Source organism: Mytilus californianus, unplaced genomic scaffold (assembly GCF_021869535.1).
Source record: "Mytilus californianus isolate M0D057914Y unplaced genomic scaffold, xbMytCali1.0.p SCAF_8, whole genome shotgun sequence".
Classification (NCBI taxonomy): Eukaryota; Metazoa; Mollusca; class Bivalvia; order Mytilida; family Mytilidae; genus Mytilus; species Mytilus californianus.
The window spans coordinates 43,501,136-43,522,483 of NW_026262734.1; the positions used below are offsets into that span (position 1 = coordinate 43,501,136).

At 32.9% G+C, this 21,348-nt stretch overlaps 1 protein-coding gene across 1 annotated transcript; it reads right to left on the reverse strand.

Annotated features, from left to right (window-relative positions):
- Positions 1-96: 96 nt before the first annotated feature.
- On the reverse strand, positions 97-7,083 carry LOC127712025 (cytochrome P450 4F3-like). Its single transcript, XM_052218183.1, is given in 6 exon segments — positions 97-225; positions 2,394-2,400; positions 2,975-3,099; positions 4,081-4,178; positions 4,181-4,207; positions 7,080-7,083. Coding segments are annotated over 6 exon segments (390 nt in total).
- Between the last annotated feature and the right edge of the window lie 14,265 nt (positions 7,084-21,348).

Here is a 21,348-nt window from a genome sequence, read left to right on the forward strand (position 1 = left end):
CAGCTTCAGTTTTTATTACTTATCATTGGCTTATGGTATTTTCTTTTTCTACGAGTTTATACTCAAACATTAAAACTTCATCTCTAAACAGTCACCTTAAAACATAAACGTCTCCACTTCAGCTCTTATATCTTCATCAGAAAGTCCTATTCCATTTTCATCTTTAGCTGTAAGTAGTATATCAAAAAAAGTAAGATGGCGCTTTGTTGGTAGTCCTTCTTTCTTCTAGAATGTAACAAACATACAGTTGATAAAAATATTTATTGATAAAAAACTAAGGTTCCAACATTTTCAGGAAAAATGGCTATTGTTTAATGTCAATTCTACGCCAGAGTTAATGTTAAAATTACGATTCGGTCCCAGTGCTTAAAATACCTCGATCCTTTATGGGTTGATTTGGCATACATAAATAAAATACAAAAATAAGTAAGCAATGAACGAGGTTGTTAAATGTGATATATGCTTTTTTGTGCTTCTCTGTTAAATATTTGTAAAACAATTGAAAGGTCTTTCCATTTAAAGTCTGATATTTGTAATGCACTCTTTACGACCTTTCATTTGAAATGCGACAAGCATAGCTTCTGAAACTTTTCACTTTTTGCACTTAATGACCCTATCCACCTTAATTTGCTAGATCGTAAGTACGATATGTGTAATGTGGACTTGGTGACCTTTCATTTGCTATTCGACAACACCATATTCTAAAAAGTTTGATTTTTGCACTGAACAACCCCATCTGACTCACTTTTGGAGGAGAGGAATTCTGTATTTGAAATGTACACATTATGATCTTTCATTTGATATGTACAACAACCTTACCTTATGAGACATTTTATTTTTTGTACTCAATGACCCCACCCAACCCTTTTTTGGGGGACGTCAGTTTTATATTTGAAATGTACGCTTTATGGACTTTCATTTGATATGTGACAACCTAACCATCTGAGAAGTTTGAAATTTTTGCACTAAATGACCCCACCCTTCCCACTGGGATGAAAAAGGGGTTTAAAATTTTCATTTTTGAGTAGACCTCATTTAAACCTTCAGTTTGATATACCAAATGACCGCATATGGCAAAGTGCCAAAAATGATGCAATATCAATTATTTAGTTCTTGTACATGCAGCCATTTTAAATTCGATTCTATCTCTAATACATTTTAAGAAAAGTGCAAATAAAAGAAATTACATCAAGGGGATATAACTCTCGAAGGGGATGATGAAATCCTACGCAGCCTCATATGGTAATGCATCATGATGTGATCTACCTATTATACAAATAATGTCATGATATCTTTAAAAACAACGAGAGGGGCTATGTTGAAAAAAAAACAATAAAAGGGAGATAACTTCTAAAGGGGATAATGAAATCCTTCGCAGGGTCATCTGGTAATACTTCATGATGCGGTCTATCGATGGTCCATATTTGGTCTTGATAACTTAAATAGAAACGAGGGGAGGGCATGTAAAAAAAAATGCTGGAAGAAAAAAAAAACATTAGAAAAACAACAAGGTCTTTCCTAACGGAGCGAACAGACCTTTTAAAATGAATCCACAGATTGAGGATAGGTACATAGAAAATTACAGACGTTCTCCATCGGATAATCTATGGTTTTACAAAACTAAATTGTCTGAAAATTTTGTTCTTCCCTCAGCGGTATTCGACCATCTGAATTCGTGATACAATGGCAATACTGCCTGCACTATAAGAACTCTAGCTTGCGTTATTAAAGTAATATCTTTCCTTGTCGGCTTCATTTAGGGTTGAACCATAGTACATGATGTATTGTTGCAAGTAGATGGCATACCTTGCATAACCTAGTTTAAGGTGGGGTTTCGCGTTGTACCGTCGTTAGTTTTCTATGTAGTGTTTTGTTGACTTGTATGTCTTTTCGCCGTCTTTTCGTGTTTTGCCATGGCGTTGTCGGTTTCTCTTCGAAGTATTAGTTTTGAATGTCCCATTGGTATCTTCCGTCTCCTTTTTGCAGATCATCTGCATTTGCCTGTCGTAAAGGACGATAATCTTACATGCAGTCACATCAATATTACTACTATATACGTCTTAATATGTGACAACTTATCACAGATGTTCTCCGTTCAATTCATATACTTACAAGCACCTCGACAGCGTTAAATACGACAATCTGTTTACAGCATGTACGTAGGGATGTTTTGATCTGTAGCAATGAAAATTATAAGACGTTGCTATTCGTTTATGGCTTGTATTTTATATTTGGTAGAATATACAAAATTACTCTTAATTTGTGTAATAGTTCTTTGGAAATATTTGATTTGTATTAAATTTTTATGATTTTAGAAAACAAAACGGCATTTTTGCAGTATATTTATCTGAATTAAAAAGAATTCATTGGTGATTTGTTCATAAAAATGGTACAAATAATCTGCATACATATTCAAGCCAAATGTTGTTTTATTAAAAGAGGGTCCATGTACGCATTTTCAAGCGAATGATTTACATTTGTGTATCAGTCGGAAGATGCATCTTTTCCCGATATGTCATCGTTTGCATCGCGAAAAATCACAATTTACGTTAGCAACGTCATTACCTCCCCTGTAACAGTATCGTATGCCCTTTATCAGTTTATGAGATTTGAGCATCGGTACGTTACTGTTGCCTTAATTTATTAAGCTACTTTTTAAATAGTCAAGTTGATTATGATAATAATTGTACAATGTAATGCAGAAGTTTCAGAAAAAAATATCAAAAACAAAGGAATAAAGGTTTTCTTCATTGTTTTTAAACACAAAGACGCATCGAACTAAAATCTAACGGACGGACGGACAGACTGCCGGATGGATGGACGTACACATAGACTCAAAAACACAATTCCCCCTACTACCGTAAGCGTGGCATGAAAGTAATTTAAAATAAAAAAAACAAAAGATAAATTTCCTTCATTACAAAACTGTAGGAAACTCTTGTATCGATATTATATTCCTATAATACCTACTCACCCCTGGTCTTGAATATTTCCATGGTATGAAAATGCACATCTAAATATTGTGTCTAAAGTTGCTAGAGCTACGCTCGGGAATATGTCTACTGCCTTGCCACTTTTGGCATAATACTTCAGTTTTTCCTATTAAATTATGGAAACGAAATAACATTTTAAAAAACTTCGAATTTGGCATCGCTAAGAAATGCTATTGTAAGTTAACACTACTTACTCTTTATACTTTTCTGCAATTTTTCGTTATTAATACGATTCTTTACTTCAAATTCCACTTATCAACGATTTTTGGTTGCCACCGTGGAACTAATGAACCAAGAACCTACGTGGAATTTATTTTCGATGCTTTATTTTTGATAGTCTGTTTCCGAGGCCGGCTATGGCTTTGGCCAAGTTCTCCTGAATTTATATCATACAAGGGTCATTTGCCAAATTTTGTTTATCAAATCTTTACTAAAATTCAAATATAATTCAAATATAAAGAATTTAACTATCGTAGAGACGGGTAAATAAGAGCAAGATATACTGTATAGGCAACTGTCAATTGTTGAAAGTGTTATCTTGATCTCAAGTGGTCCTTTGGTTCTCTTTGTCGTAGGTATATGCGTCATTGACGTTAACACCAAATCTCCGTTCATTATATTGAGATCAGCTGCACAATTTTGTCTTCCCTATTCTAGCTCTTACGCAAAACATGACGGCTTGGTAGTTAGATGTGCTCGCCTGGAGAGTGGAAGATGCAAGTCGGGTATAATTAAAGACATTCATTTAAAAATCGCCAGAAAATGCAGCAAATAGCAGCATGGGCAAAGGCTGGTATGTTCGGATTTGGTATAATAATGTAATGAAAAGGTGACATCATTACGGCGCTGAAAGTGGGTTTTGTAGAAGCAGGGTAGTATTGCTATCAAGTTAATATGTTACTGTAATGAATGCATGTTGTATTTGCTGTAAGATGTAAGGCAATAACCAATGTATTTTAATTAATATGTATAGCTCAATATGACATTATATTTCATATATAAGGCAATGTCGCTATTAAAAATAAAATATGATTTTCCTTATTTTTTCTCTAACATTTTCGATTTTGGAAAATGCTACTTTACTTACAAGAAATATATCTGTAACACTGTTATATACTTTAACGTATGGTTTGAGTATTTCAAAATGGAAGCCAGGGGTCAAAAGTCGTCTATTCCGTTCCCATCCTTTCCATCAGATATCAACAAACCGTCGCCTAGATAAAAAAAAATGCCTTAATGTTGAATTCTTTTTATTACATTGGTAGCAATGAATTATATTGATTTCCCAGTCAATAAAAACCGATAATTTCAGATGTGAAATAAACGTGGTTATTTCACTCTCTGACGGCATACAACAATAGGCGTTGTCAAGACGTCGATAACTTCGGATCAAAACAAACTGTGAATGCGTAGAAAAAAGATATAGTTCCTTACATTTTTCACATTAATTTCATTAAAAAATGCCATTTGCCAATGTAATAAAAAGAATAACTAATCAAAGAATTCAGATATCGAAAAATATTCAACTCGTGACCGAACAACACTGATAATTAACTCATGCGCTACGCGCATTCGTGAATTAATGTGTTGTTCGGTCACTCGAAAATATTTTTCTCTATTTGAATTCTTCGATTAGTTATTCTATAAATAATCACTAATTGCATTTTATTAATTTATAGAGTTAGCACTTAAATCACTATCATCTATCATCATATCGTAGTCATTAACAACGTCATCATCATCGTAATCGTCCTCCTCACCCCCTCCACCACCATGATAATGTTAATGAGAGTATTACAGATGCTTTTAGTTTATGTAGCACAGAAAGTCAAAGGACAAAGAAAATATCACTGTTGTTGAATAACTTAACATATTCCATATAGGCCCTAAATGTAAAACAAAAACGCGTATTCTGAAAGACTGGCAATTCACAGTACTACAATCTGTCGATTTCTATATTTTGCCATTCATTTTGCACAAGGTCAATTTTTTCTCTGACTGTAATTCCGTCTTTACACTAAATCTATTGGATGTTGGATGTGTACTGATTGATATTTTAGTCTTAGATACATGGTGTTTATTAGTTGTTTTTGGCTTTGAACTAGCTGTCAGTAACTGCGAGTACTCTCAGATCTGTACTTTGTGTCTTTTGTGTTGTGGTGGATGTAATACCCTGCCACGTCCGGTCTGTGTTTTTGTTACTAGTTTTTCTACTTTCTATCGATCTGAAGAGTTAAGCCCTTTTCGACTGATTTTTATACTTTTTTCATATTTTGTGTTAGTATACCTCAGTATGTTTTTTCTATATAAAAAAAAATAAAATATTTCATTCCACAGACTATTTGCTAGTCAATAGTTTCAAAGACTATTACCCCAGTCAATAGTTTTATAAACATGATTCCCGTACTTTTTCATGCTAATGTTTCATTGGACAACAATGACGTCATTGACTATTCTGCTTGGATTTGTGCGCTTGGCAACGTTAAACTCTGAAATACCGTAAACGGTATAATTTGTAGGTGTCTGCAGTCGTAATTTCAAATTAAGATATAACTTACCAGCAGCAATTTAAAAAAGAAAAAGAAAAATCTACATGACATATTTTAAAAATTAATACATTACAAATATATGGTATGGGTCTGTCGTCGTCTTCATAATCTGGGATTGCTTTGGTGTATGCATGGTAATATATATTTAGCTAGCATTAATTATATGTAAGCGAATTTTTACACAACGATTCCTGGTCATAATTAAAGTAAATAAAATATTGACAAATACCACACGGGCAAAAAAAAAAAACTGATAGTTCATCTTGTGCATGTTTATGTGACTATTTGGTTTTTTTCAAGTGATGTATGTAGTCTTTTTAGAAAATTTCGGTACTATAAAACACTTAATGACTGGTTATGAGGGTCTTAGCAAGTTTCTTGTCCCTTTGATACTAACTATGACACTCGGCTTCGCCTCGAGCAATAGTTGGTATCTCAGGGACAACAAACTTGATATTACCCTCATAACCAGTCAATAGGTGTATACTGTTATACCACTGTCCCAGATTAGGGGGAGGGTTAGGCACCCACAACAATGTTTAACACCGCCACACTCTTTACGTGCCTGTATCAAGTCAGGATCCTGTAGTTCAGTGGTTGTCGTTGGTTCATGTCTGGCATATTTGTTTTCGTAAATTGTTTTGTTATGAGTTAGGCCATTTGTTTTCTCAATTGAATTGTTCCCCATTTTTCATGTTGGTGCCTTTTATTTCCGACTATACGGTATTAATTTTTCTAATTGTTGAAGGCGTACGGTTGCCTATAATTGCTTACATCCACTTCATTTGAACTTTGGTGGATAGTTGTATCATTGGCAATCATACCACATCACCTTATTTTTATATATTACTGCAGTTTTCAGAATGAATGTGTAAACAAATAGTTGCGTATAACAGTCATAAAAGTCAAGAGGACATGCTTACTAGATCAAAGGATATCATCATCTCAGGATTTATAACATGCTATTCAAAAATTTCCTGTTAATAAGAGAGACAGAAGATACCAAATGGATATTTGAGTTCATCAGTCATAGACAAACCGACAACGTTATGACAAAAGATGAAAATTGACAAAGAAACAAACAGTCTCTAAAAAACAATATAGAAACCTAAAGACTCGCGTGATTTCGGGTGCTTCGGAAGGGAGTGCAGATTCTGCTCCACACGTTACTCTCTTCGTGTTGCTTATTTAAGTGCAAACTCAGTGATAAGTCTCTTTCTTTGATATTTTAGGAAACTATTTAAAAACTTTATTTTCAACTCCCTCAGGTAAGGTGACCGCAGATGAATTTAGCTGTCCATTTTATGTCTCTTTTGGTCAATTTCAAAAATACAAAATATATCGCCCAAATTACGTATTACTCACCTTAATGTACTTCATCTATAAGAATCCATAAAGCTCTCTCGTATTTCTGGTTTATATAGTTAACATAATTCGGTACAATTTGATAAGGAATTTGTGGACTATTTGGTTCTCTAAACGGTGTTCGCCTTTCTTGACAAATTTGAGAGTTTGAGCTTCGAATTAATTTACTTACCCATAGTTTGAGTCTTTGATACCAAATGTATGGAATTCAACCTACCTATCCAATCTCGTAGATATCTGTATGCCCCTCCGCTACCATAAGCTTTTGGTGCTGAAGATTTATACAGTATCTGTGCCGAGTCCGGATGACAGACTCCAAAACTGGCATAGAAAAACATACTCCAATAAACATATACCTTGGGTCTTTCCTTTTCAACAATCTGTCAAAGGAGTTTGAAATAGGATGCCAGATCATGAAACTACAAGCAGAAGGTAATTCAATCGAATCTTGTAAGAGCTCATGATCAGGTCAGATGTAGTTGTTATCATCGGTTTTATCATTATATAATTTAATTTTGGATGTAACGCGTCTTCTGATTGGCTGACCTTGTTTTGTTTATCAGCTCATAGACATAATTTTGTTATGTGACCATGACGTCATCAACGTTTTTTCATGGTTTACTACGGTTTAAAATGGAATTGAGAACTAAATTATAAGAAATAACTGTAATATTTTTCTGTCTATTCGAAATAACAAAAAATGTGGTGCACACTTTAAAATAACCCGCGGGTTATTCTGTGTGCACCACATTTTTTAGGTTATTTCTTCATAGACAGGAAAAATATTACAGTCATTCCTTAAGTAGTTTAAAAGAGTCGCAATTTTTAGTCTATTAGTTATCTATAAAGTTATTTGTGCATCATTTGAATAATTTTCACTTAATTTCAACTTTTATAGACTCAGGCCGATTTATAGCTTGATATATTGCATTTACACTTGTCTATTGTTTTTGAAGACTATGTTGCCCTCTAGGTGTCTAATGGGTATTTTTGTTGTTGGATTGCTGTCTCATTGACACATCTCCTTTTATTTGTATTCATTACTCATTTCCTCCTTAAGCCTTTTCTTCACAACTAGTACATATGTACTTACCAAATGCAGAGAGCCCCATATAGGATGAATCGGACCAAGAGTTGTTATACTTTGTCCAAATGTTGCTGTTCGCCACCGTCTGTATTTTATCATAAATGCTCTGATTTTCCATAGTAGGTACGTAATGACAGTAATAAGCAAGGATCTAAATATGTAAGTGCTTAACACCATTGCAGAAATTCAATGTACATGGTCATGTAATAACTGAAATGTAAATATAGAACTTGACATAAAAAGAACTGGAGTTGTCGTAAAAAGATAACCCACTCCACTTTTATTTTCATTGTTTTTATAATTTTTATTTCAAAAAATTCTATTTTTATTTCAACATAAAAATTAGAATTGCACATTTTTAGACCTAGCTACTCATGCATCTACAATGAGCGTATGACAAATGAACATTTGATTTCAAAAAGTACAAAACTGTATAACACAATTGTTGATTCGGGAACACAGTTAACAAATATAGTCCTTAGTGTGAACAGTGCATTTTTTGTTATACCCCTTCTTAATTCATTTCTTTATATTTTATGCCACAAATAGCAAGCAGGGAGGTGAAATGTCATTCGAAAAAATCTGGGTCATGAATTTTAAAGTAAATTATTGAATTGGTCCAATTGGAAAATGTTAAAAAAAAGTATGTCTGAAGCTGTTAAACAGAATTCAAGACCATATATATTTGTCCATAATTTAAGTTAAAATTGATGAAGTTTTCTATTATTTTGATATAATTTGTCCCGAAAGTAGTACACACACTGTAAAAATATTATCGAAAAAGTGCAGGTGCGATTTTTTAAATTTGCAAAATAACTGTGTTCTCGGAACTTTTATGATCAAACATGTAAGAATGAGAATTAGAATATAAATTAATAACTTGAAATAAGAAAAGAACTAGTGTCGTCTTTTTAAGCTAACAATTCGATTTTTGAAATTTTTTAGCATGTTCATAGTTGCTTATTTCCAATCAAGTTAAACATGACAATGGGAACTGCACAGTCTAAGATCTAACTAACCATGCATCTACGTTGAGCATATTGCAAATGATAAGGTATTATATGCATGACAATTTGATTTGAAAGTATAAAATAATTGTATGGCTAGGTTATGTAACATAAATGACATTGTATTTAACATTTTATGGGTTGTTTATTTGTTTATATAAATTAGAGACTAACGTACAGTAGTTTATTAATATTCAAATCTTCTTCATTCATTCAGAAGCTACAAACCAAAGTAAAATCAAACTCTGAGGGAATCCCATGAACTCTGAAAGGAGCGAGACCGGGTGCGTCGACAAGGTAAGCGTCTCCTACTATGCATGCATCACCCGCCATGCGAATCCATCCTCACTCAAATTGTATCGGGAATAGGTCACAATTATAGATAAATTTACAGTTTAAAAAAAAAAAATTTAACTCCGCCATATAACCATATGCCTGTCCAAAATCAGGAACCTCTGTTTATTGTGCTGATTTCAAATTTATCCTTTTTGTTTAATATACATAATGAGAAAGTTATAAATATACTGCTGTGGTTTAACCATTGCTAATGGTCTTTTTCGGAAATACAGTCTATTCTGATTCTGTATTTGTAGTTTGAAAAAGATTCCTTTTTCCAAGGCTCTATGGGGATCTACTGCTATTTACATCCTCGTTCTTTTGTTGTCTCTGGTGAATATAAATCTCATTGAAAATTATACCACATCTCCTTATTTCTATACATAAAGTTTCTTCTTTTTTATGTATCAAAGTTCAGTAGAAGTTTATTTGGGTATTACTCAAAACCTTGTCAAACAATACACACATTTTTAGGGTGTAGGTCCGAGCACCTGAATATGGAGACGGGATTGCGCACTTTAGATCGTTTGACACATGTTCCTAGAGCTTTTTGATCGATTATATCGTTTTATATCTTTAGTTGTTCTTGGCAGCCATGACCGTCTATAAAGGGGTGTATTTAGTCAATGTTGGTTTTGTTTTGTTTTGCTGTATTTAGGATTATTATATAAATTGGAATTGTATGATTTGGATTATATATGCATTGCAATAACAATATTTGTGAATATTTTTTTATTAGAATCTGGCGTCCATTGATCATGGCGGGCTGTCGGCAAACTTTGTTTGCGCTACTTTTTTTTTTGCACGAGTGTTGTTGTGATTTATTGTGTTTGGGTAACTGTCCTATTGACTTATTCTTCTTTGATATAGTAATTACTCATTGATGAGTACTCAACACTTGTGTATGCGTAGGTGCTGGTAAAGTCTATTTGACTTATTAGAAACCGTTCGGTTTATTTATTATTCACTTTTATCCTGCAATCAGCTAACTATTGTACAAATGACAGGTACACAAATAAATTTTTGCTTTATTTGTACTTGTACAAATAAAGTCTAATGTTACCCCGCTTCCATGTTGAGCAAGCGGTAATATGGATATTTCTTGTTGCGTACCAGTTCATTTTGGGGTCCTCTTCGCGGTCCGCGTTTAAACTATGACGATTTCTTTGAAAAATTATAGACAATGATTTAGATTTTAACAACTAAAGTTTCAAGTGTTGGGTGTAAATTTCAGGATAAAAACAATATACATGTATGTACATTGTCGGAAAATATCAAATATATTTGTACTCGCTACGAAACTTTTCATCCTGTTTCTAAAGCTCATACAAATAAATTTTATATTTTCCGACAATGTACATATATTGTATATATATTTCAATCGGTATCGTATATGAAAAATTAAGATTATACTTCAGACACAAGGTATTTCGTTATTTCCGTAACTTATTTTTATCTTCAATGTTATTACTTTTTAATGAAATATTTCTGATTTCGATGTTGTCAGCTTCACTACATGTACTTACTTAACACAAAGTTTGAATATTTCAAAATGGAAGCTTGGGGTCAAGAGTCTTTTTACTTGTTTTGTCGTACCAACACCGCATTGACGTTCCATAGTTGTGACGTTGCAAAACTAGTGAGTTTCAAGAATCGGCTCGTTAACCTCACAAATTTTGAAGTGGGATGCCAGCTGTTTCCTACATTGTTACTTGATTGTAAGTGCTTGATCGGTTTACAAGTCACGGGTAAAATACACGATTGATTTTAAGACCCCCAATATGAACATATATACCAGATTATATTTTTGACTATCACCCGATTAGCATCCCGATATAAAACATCTGAACAAAATTAAAACATTATAAATAAAATCAAATCAAATCTGAACAAATAATTTTACTTGTATACTAATTACGCACAATTTCGCTTATATCCAAAAATCTTTAAAAAAAAAAAGATTTAAAAATTGCAACACCGCGCATGATGTCATAAATTGATGAATATATAAAGATACGAAAATCTATTGCGGTTTGGAGTTGGTCCAATTAATCTATATCTGTTTAACATTCAATCAATGAACTTAAACATATGATTTAAAATAACTTTGCTCGTTGTTGAAGGCCGTACGGTGATATAGTTGTTAACTTCTGTGTCATTTGGTCTCTTGTGGGACAGTTGTTTCAGAGGAGAAGATTTAAAAAAAAAGAAAACAAACGAAAAATGACGACGACTGATAAACGACAACGACGACAGACGTTGGACGACAAATATAAGTATTAGCTCACACTATCGTTTGATCAGTTAAATCTAAAAATTAGACAAATGACAGAAATCATTAGTTAAGTCATTTTAAGTATTAATTTCTTTCAATAACATATAATTTTAATCTTTTTGTTTTTGGCGAAAACTTTAGTCGACAGAGAGAAATTGTCCATAGCTAAAATGATCAGCAAGTCCAAATATTGAAAAGTATAACAGCATGAACAGATAGAAACTTAAGACAACAAAATAAACTAGCTAGACAAAATCTACTTACAAGTCGATATAACTGAAATCGTCAGTCGACTTAAACATGATAAAAAAAACGATATTTTTCGCTTTTGGCGAATACTATTGTAGATAGAGAAAATGGCACTCATTAAAGAAAACGCTACATGTTTGGTATCAACTTTTACATTTTGTCCTAGGAAATCAAACAAATAAGATTTCTAGGGACTATAGTTGAATTGTTACGTAGCGGTTTCGTAATAATATTGATACTTGATCTTTGAACTTATGTTTTTATATGATTTCCTATGGTCTTGAACCCAATGCAAATATGTATGGTTGCTAAGTAAACTTGAACTCAAAAGTAAGCTCTTTTATATAACCTTGATACCAAATACTAAGTTAAAAGTTCCTTTCATTCTTCCGATTCCGTGATCTATAACCATTTATGACAAAATCCTAATAACAGACTCAAATCTTCAATCACTATTCTAAATAAAAAAAAAACGAAATATCATTACCAGCATACGTTTCCATACTCTCAATTCATTTCAATGCAGGAAAGTAAAATAGTTAAAACCCTCTTTACTCTTTTTGCACAATATTGATTACAAAACAACGATATATACTAAATTAAATAATTTGTAATTCTTTACAAATAAAACCGGTTGTTAATTTTACTTGAAAGGAATAAATCAACTGAATAGCTTTTGTAATCAAACTATTGTGAACTACAAGTAAATGGAGCGATTACAGTTATTGTATTTAGGTTTACTGTTAATGCAAACCAATAGTGAACCAATGAGCTTATCTAAGCTAGACTACGGATTTGTGTAAAGAGAATTGTATGTATATTTATAGTTTATTTTTACTTTTCCTTATTAGACAACGTGACAATGTCTATAAATCACTGATTAGTTACTCACGAGTTTTTATTATTACTTTTTTAAAACATATTAACAATTATAGTCGACTATGCGGTATGGGTTTTCCTCATTGTTGAAGGCCATATGATGACCTATAGTTGTAAGCTTTTATGTCATTTGGTCTCTGGTGGAGAGTTGTCTCATTGGCAATCATACCATATCTTCTTATTTATATATATTTATATATATTGTTTTCTGTTTGGTATTAAATTATAAGTTGAGATCCATTTTGTTACATCTGGTGATCCGTTTATTTGCCAATCGCCAATGGCAGTCAGCAGGGTTTATGAACATCCGTTGTTCGACCTGCTAGTCAAATGCGTTTTGTTAAAATATACTTTTTCACTTTTTTTGTCTTTTGGAAAATGTTGTTTGTGCTGTATTTAGACCCCTCTATCAAGAAATTTGTTTTGCATGCACACGTATAAAAATTGCGGTTTTTATCCAACGAAATCATAGGTTTGAACGTTGTTTTCAATTTAGACTTGTTTATATTTTTTTCGTTTGGGCTTGTATTATATTTGCCTTCGGGTTTATATGATCCGTTCATCCTATTTCGACTCTTCAAAATTCAAGAGTCTATCCTAAATTGAGGTAAATTATATGGCCTTCCAAATACCGTTTCGATTCCTAACATCACTGAAGAGACATTAATTGTCGAAATCCGGATATGGTGTACTAACTTTTGCACCTTTTGTTTGCGGTATACCATCTTTTCCGCAAGTTTACTGTTTTCTGTTTTGTATTAAATTAGTAGTTTAGATCCATTTTGTTACATCTGGTGATCCGTTTATTTGCAAATCGCCAATGGCAGTCAGCAGGGTTTAAGAACATCCGTTGTTCGACCTGCTAGTCAAATGCGTTTTGTTAAAATATACTTTTTCACCTTTTTGGTCTTTTGGAAAATGTTGTTTGTGCTGTATTTAGACCCCTCTACGAAGAAATTTGTTTTGCATGCACACGTATAAAAATTGCGGTTTTTATCCAACGCAATCATAGGTTTGAACGTTGTTTTCAATTTAGACTTGTATTATATATATATATATATATATATATATATATATATATATATATATATATACCGATTTGGTATAAACTTATATATTCCTACACATAAATAGCAGAGCCGTAGATGAAATTTAAGTCGCATCTTTCTCAAATATACAAATCTAAGCTTCCTAAATTTAGGACAGAGCAATCTATTTAAAAGCGTCAAGCATTATCAGTTGAAAACTACTACTGCTTGCTGGATGATCCTTTCTTCCATTCATGTGTTCAATAGTCAATAAATGCATCCCTTTGAACATTTAAAACTGTCCCATGAGTTCGATAACAGTTTTTCAGCAAATCACCAGTACACTCAATACACATGCGCATGTTCGTTTATTTCACGGAGAGGTCCATAGTTAATTTGGTAAGTTTTGAACTAGTTCTTTTTACATCCTTTTTCAGTCAAAACAATAATTGCACAAATAACTCGAATATCTTATTTAATCAAACTTCTGATACTCGGTTAAAACCGATTAGATTTACACAAAACGTTTCCGAACTTCATTAACAACAAAATTATTCACAACAGATTTATTACATACGAAAGACGAGTTTTTAAACAGGAAATTGCTTCTGATTTGTGGACCACTTCTCGCAGTCTGGTTCTTTGTGTTTAAACCAGACTTCTTACATTGGTGTGATGCGATGAATGGCAAAAAGCTAGCACCGTCCTTCAACTTCACGTTCCGCTCTACATAGTATGTTCTCTAACCAAATAATTCAATCAGTCGTGACTATGCTGATCTCATATATTCAATCGAATTTGATGTACAGGAATATTGTCTTCACTAGTGGCCAATAGAGGCAAATACTGTGTTGCTCATGGTAAGTTAAAAAATGTGAAAGTTCGTTTTTGGTGATGTCATAAAGAAGGAAGGAGTATTTTCACACGTGAAATATATTATAGGTCAATTGTGGGACACATATATTCCTTAGCAATCAACCAAACCACCATAGTGTCATTAAACTTTCGATAAGACGACCACAGCTTTACTATTTAGTACACTGCGTTCAATAGCTAACTTGTATCGTGACAACAAAGTTATGAAATGAAACTTGGTGACATAACTCTATGAAGTTGCTTCAAATATGTTACTGCATACTACTTGAATACCAACATGTGGAAAATATCAATCACCACTTATGTCGTAAATTTTCCCCGTTCTCTTTTCCTCGAATGTGACATCACCGAATGAGATTTATCACCAAAAAGTGCAATTACATAAATAAAGGCAACAGTAGTATACCGCTGTTCAAAAGTCATAAATCGATTGAGACAAATCCGGGTAACAAACTTAAACCAAGGGGAAACATCAACTATACGAGGAAAACAACGGAACAACAGAGACACTGAAGTGCAACAAAAACAAACGCCAATATACATAGAAACGAACTATTTGATAACATCTGCAATATTCCTGACTTGGTACAGGACATTTTAAGAAAAAAAGGGGGTTGAACATGGTTTTATGGCTAGCCAAACCTCCCGTTTATATGGCAATGTTAAAAAATATCGATTAAATGACAACACTACGTGACAGAAATACAGCACAAACAAACGCAAGAACATTCAGCACAGAGAAACGCACAAATGAATATTATAATAGCAACTCGATTGATGCCAAGTTCCCGTCGGACGGAGAAACTAAGACCAATTTCTAAACTTTAGGTATCCTCGGGGTACGTTGGCTGGACATTTTAAGTAAGGGAACAGCAGTTTCATGTGTTATATAATTTTTATCGTCAATCATTCAATTAAAACAAATTGAGAGCTTTATTTTAGACCTATTTTTGTGCTTTAATGTTTATAAGCAAGCTTAACAACAACATAAAACAAAATATGATAGTTTTATATTTATTATTCCAATATGTTAGCATTATATGTTAGTTTTTATACCTAACATTTGTTACATTTGAACAATGAAAGCATACATTATTGGCAACACAGGCATAAGAAAAAAACTGAAATATATCATGAACTATTTGTCGAACATGCCACCCTGTGAAGTTTAAATAAAAACGCACACAAGGAAGCATTTTTTTTTGCAAAGAAAAATGATTTATGAACTATCTCTTTTTTATACTGAAGGAAAAAATCATTTTATTTTACTAAATCCTCTAGTTTCTGTAAGTAGTATGCTACTTAAACTTTTTTTATATTTCATTTCAGGGCGTGACATCAAAATTGCGTGAAAAAATAAATAACACCAACAATGGAACAAGTTCCAAGTTTAGTTTGTGAGTATGTTCGTCAGGGACATGATCCATTACATATGTACCAAGGAAAGCGTATTGAATACTCAGAGTCTGTGGTATCGGCTTTTCCAAACTCGCCTACCGCCTTGAAATACAAGGCAGCACATGGAATGTTTCAAAAAGCACGAGCAATACTAGATCAATATACAAAAGCAGGTGTAGATACCGAAAGTGACTGTGATTTCCTACAGCCAGCTTTTCAAGGTTATTCTAAGGCATACATGTGTGATAATGTCCTGTATGATAGATTCAAGCCTCCAGAAAATACACCTGACCTTGTAGATCAGTACCTGAAATATAGACCGGATGACATTTTATCGGAATTCTGTAAACATATATTTGTTAATAAATCACAACATAGTGGAAGTGAATTCTCTAAATTTAAACATGTACAAATAGCTATTCGCACATATGAAATATTTGCAGTGAAAGTACAGGAAGCTAATATAACCTCAGAAATTCGACGCCAAATTCTTAGTACATTATATACTAGATTAGGTTCGTTATATAATACCACGGAACAGAGATTTCGTGCAATCGATTCCTTCCAAAAAGCATATGACAATGACCATAGCGATCATGAATCTCTGTTTGGTGTTGCGTGGTGTCTTTGGGAAGAGGATCCAGCTCAGGCTATTACATTGATTCATAAGTATTTAGATTCTGCACCGGAATGTCATAGGAAGTATTATGATGCATATTATACTCTATCGCTTATCTATATTGCGGTTTATGGAAATATAGCAAAAGCCAAAGAATATTTTTGCAAAGGGTTGGACGCCGAAAAAAAACAATTGCCCTTTCTACCCCCTTATGACACATCTTCTAAAATCTCCGCAAAAATAGAAATCGAAAGTTTAAATAAAATGTGACCCAAGTTTATTGATACATTAGTTTTGTTGTAGAATTCTATTCCCAATCTCTTAAATTTACAACTATCATGACCACTAAGTTCTGAGCTTCTTTTTCCTATTGGTGATCTTTTTTTAATAAACCTCGATGAAGTTTTAAAGGTCGAAATAATGAACAGCAATTGCTTGTCATTAATCATTTATTGTGTTTGTGTTATTAGGTGTATGTGTTTTTATCTTTTACGTTTGTAAGTTTATTTTTACCATTTACTAATTATATTTGTCTTCTCATTGACCATGGGTTTTGTCCAACTTTTAATTTCTATTATTTTTTAATGTCCCATAGGATCTTTTCATTTTGTTATAATTGTGTGTAATATAAAAACAAATATTCAACTAGTTTAATAGTGTGATTTTGTATTTATTACATATATGTTATCGTTTTTCTCCCATACCTATTGCAAAAGATGTCATGCCCTTTTCTATGATCCATCATTGTTTTACTGTTTATTGTCTTTGCACAATTAAATGCTATTCTTTTGCAAATCCGTCAATATGTTCTTGACACAATTTCAGTCAAAGTTATGACCATTATTATGTCTATTTTTTCAATTGTGTTGTTTGGTAGCTTTAATCTCTTGTTGAGATTAATCAAAAATGTTACCTTTTATTTGTATTTTCAGGTTACAAAGGTCAAGACAGGTTGGGCGCAACCTTACCCAAGTCAGGAGCCTGTAATTCAGTGTTTTTCGTTAGTTCATGTTTGTCATATTTGTTTTTCTTTCGTAAAGTGTTTCGTTATAAATCAGGCCATTAGTTTTCATATTTTTCATGTCGGGGCCTTTTATAGCCGACCATGTGGGGTGGATTTTCTCATTGTTGAAAGCCGTACGATTGCCTATAATTGCATACATCCACTTCATTTGAATTATGGTAGATAGTTGTCTCATTGGCAATCATACCACATTCATCACTTCAATATAGAATCATCACAAATAATATGTCGTTTAGGAAATGCCTTTGAAGTTAATTGATGTAGAAAAATCCTGTTACATAGGTTTTGAAATTTCCTTTCAAACAAAGATATTTCATTTAATCCTTCAAAAATTATACTGTTAGATAAAGGAACTGGTTTACAAGTTAATCATTTGAACTGTTTTATTGCTTGTCAATCTTAGTTATTTTTTTCCAAAGCGTAAATCGACAATGTGCCTTGCTAGTTGTTAGTAGGCAAATTAAGCTTTAACACTATAACACATGTGGAGAAGGATATCCTTAAACTTTCGGAGCACCTAAGATAACTCCCGGTTTTTGGTTGGGTTCGTGTTGCTTAGTCTGTAGCTATCTATGTTGTGTTATGTGTATTGTTGTTTGTCTTTTGATGGTTTTCCTTTCTTGCCACTACATTGTAAATATATATAAAAAAAGAAGATGTGGTATGATTGCCAATGAGACAACTCTCCACAAGAGACCAAATGACACAGAAATTAACAGCTATAGGGGTAAATTCAGTAAAAAATCTCCCATTGACTTTAATGCTAATCTATGTCTTGAATTACATTTATTGCTGATTTACCTTTAGAAATTGGAAGCTTTCTTATATCATTCATGAAAGTACAAATGTAGCCCTATCTTTTGCAACAATAAAAACATAGGGTCATGCGGCATTTTTGGGCATTCACATGGCCTTGTTTACAAACACTGTAGATTCGCACTTAATTCCTTTACTGACCCCCATTACTTTTCAACCCTGTAGTAAAACAATTTAGTATATTCAGCATTCATTTTTTTATTTTTTTTAACTCTAGTTTCGATTCTATCAAAAAATATTTATTACAAACATTATCTACCAATCAGAAGAACACAGGACTTCAGTTTTGTACAGAAAGCTCTCCCCCAAATGGGCGGTCCCTGATGACGTATATTTATTTACTGAATCTACCCCTATAGGTCACCGTACGGCCTTCAACAATGAGCAAAGCCCATACCGCATAGTCAGCTATAAAAGGCCCCGAAATCACAAATGTAAAACAATTCAAACGAGAAAACTTACGGCTTAATTAATGTACAAAAAAATCAACGTAAAAGCAAATAAGTAACACAGCAACGAACGACAACTACTGAATTACCGGGTCCTGACTTGGGACTGGCACATACATACAGAATGTGGCGGGGTTAATCATGTTAGCGGGATCCCCACCCTCCCCCTAAACTGGGACAGTGGTGTAACAGTACAACATAAGAACAAACTATAAAAATCAGTTGAAATAGGCTTAACTCATCATCGATCAGATGGATACAAACAGAAATACATATAACAAAAAGACAGAGTGGACGTGAACGGGTACTTGTACATCCCAACAATAAAAAGACATTAAGTACAGATCTGAGAGTACTCGCAGTTCCTGACAGCTAGTTCAAAGCCAATAACAACTAATAAAAAAAATCATGCACCTAAGACTAAATTATCAATCAGTACACATCCAACATCCAATGAATTTAATGTAAAGACGTCATAAACAGTCAGAGAAAAACATTGACCTTGTGCAATGCCAAGATACAGGAGTCGACAGATTGTAGATTCATGAAAGTGCATATTATGTATATAACAATAATATTTAGTTTGCTTTTAATTTACTGATAACAAAATCAATATTAATACCAATAAAAACAATGTTCAAAGATCTAATGACAATGTTGAATTGGTAACCTTTTAAAATAAGTTTATTTAAAGGATCGATAAGTTTACCAGGATCGTTTCTAAATTTCCGTGCACGGTAAACAACATCTCCGTAAAAATGAGGATGTGCTATCCCGTTTGAAATAAGTTTTCTACAGGTACAATCGAACTTCAAAACCTAATCTTTATATCTATGGAAGAATTTAGTAAAAGTTTTAAGTAATTTGTGGTCACGAAATCCCTGACTTAATAATTTACCAGTAATACATAGATTACGTTCGTTAAAATCTAAAACGTCACAACAGACACGGGCATAGCGAACGAGTTGTCAAATATAAACACCGTAAGATTGTGCCAAAGGAACATACCGTCCAAAAAAGGAAAGTTAACAATAGGGAACGAAAAATCGTCCCTTTTGTCGTAAATTTTAGTGTGGAGTTTCCCGTGTAAAACTGAAACATATAAATCTAGGAAAGGACAGTTATTAGCGTTTACATTTGATTTATTTAAAGTAAGTTCCTACGGGTAAATTTCGGCAGTGTATCTATAAAATTCTTGATTATTCAACGAAAAAAATATCATCAAAATAACGGTAAGTGTTGTTGAATTTATCAATTAAATGCTACTTAGACGGTCCTTACTGAGTTTGGTCATAAACTGTGATTCATAACAGTACAAAAACAAGTCTGCTATTAAAGGGGCGCAATTAGTGCCCATAGGATTACCTACAACCTGTCGATAAACTTTGTTGCCGAAACGTACATTAATATTATCAAGGAGAAAACTAACAGCTTCATTCATCTCATCACACCTCCAGTAAGTATATCTAGCATATTTATCTTTCTCATTAGAGAAGAAGGCTTTAAATGAGTTGCAGCAAATATATTTGCATTCAGATTTACCAAACGACCATTTGATTAAATAGGAAAACTTTTGTTTGATAAGATTGTGTGGAAGTGTAGTGTAAAGAGTTGAAAAGTCAAAAATGTCAACAGAATCAAGAGGACCATCAAAAGCACGTAATTTAACTAAAACATCCAAAGAATTTTTTACACTCCAAAAATAGTTAATTCCACTATTTTCATATATTTTATTACAAAAGTTAATGATAAGTTCTCTGTGCATACTTCAGGATTCTTATCTTTCGTAATCACCAGTTACTGTTTAGATATGATTTTGAAAACCTTAATTTGAACCACTAGCAAAATTCCATTATAACATCTTTCACACAACTCATATTGAGTTTAAGACGGCATATTATGAGTGTGTAATAATCATTAGCTAGTTTATAATGCAAGCTGATTCGAACTAAAGTTCTGCATGGTTTTTTGTGTTGTTAGGTTGCTGTGTCATTGACGTATACCCACCAACTCCATTTATTCATACCAAAAAAGGACTGCTGTTAGTTGACTGTGTTTTTCTTCACGATCACACTTTTGAAGTACTTATCACAATCCTGATTTTAATGTCCAATGATAATATACATGTACTCGTTTGGAGCAAGATATGATTTTAAGGAAATATCTGGCATAAATAATTGAGACAGCAATCTAAAAACGAAAAGAACAGGAAAAAATATAAATATGCCTATCAGCGAACGACCTCTAAGAAAAAATTAAATTATTAAGCACGTGTATCTGAAATGCGCCCATAAAAAGACACATTTACATTTGCATCACAGAGGAATGTTACGCATACACATTAAGTACAGGTATAACATATTTCTGGTATGAGATTTGGCATCTCGATAACATTAGT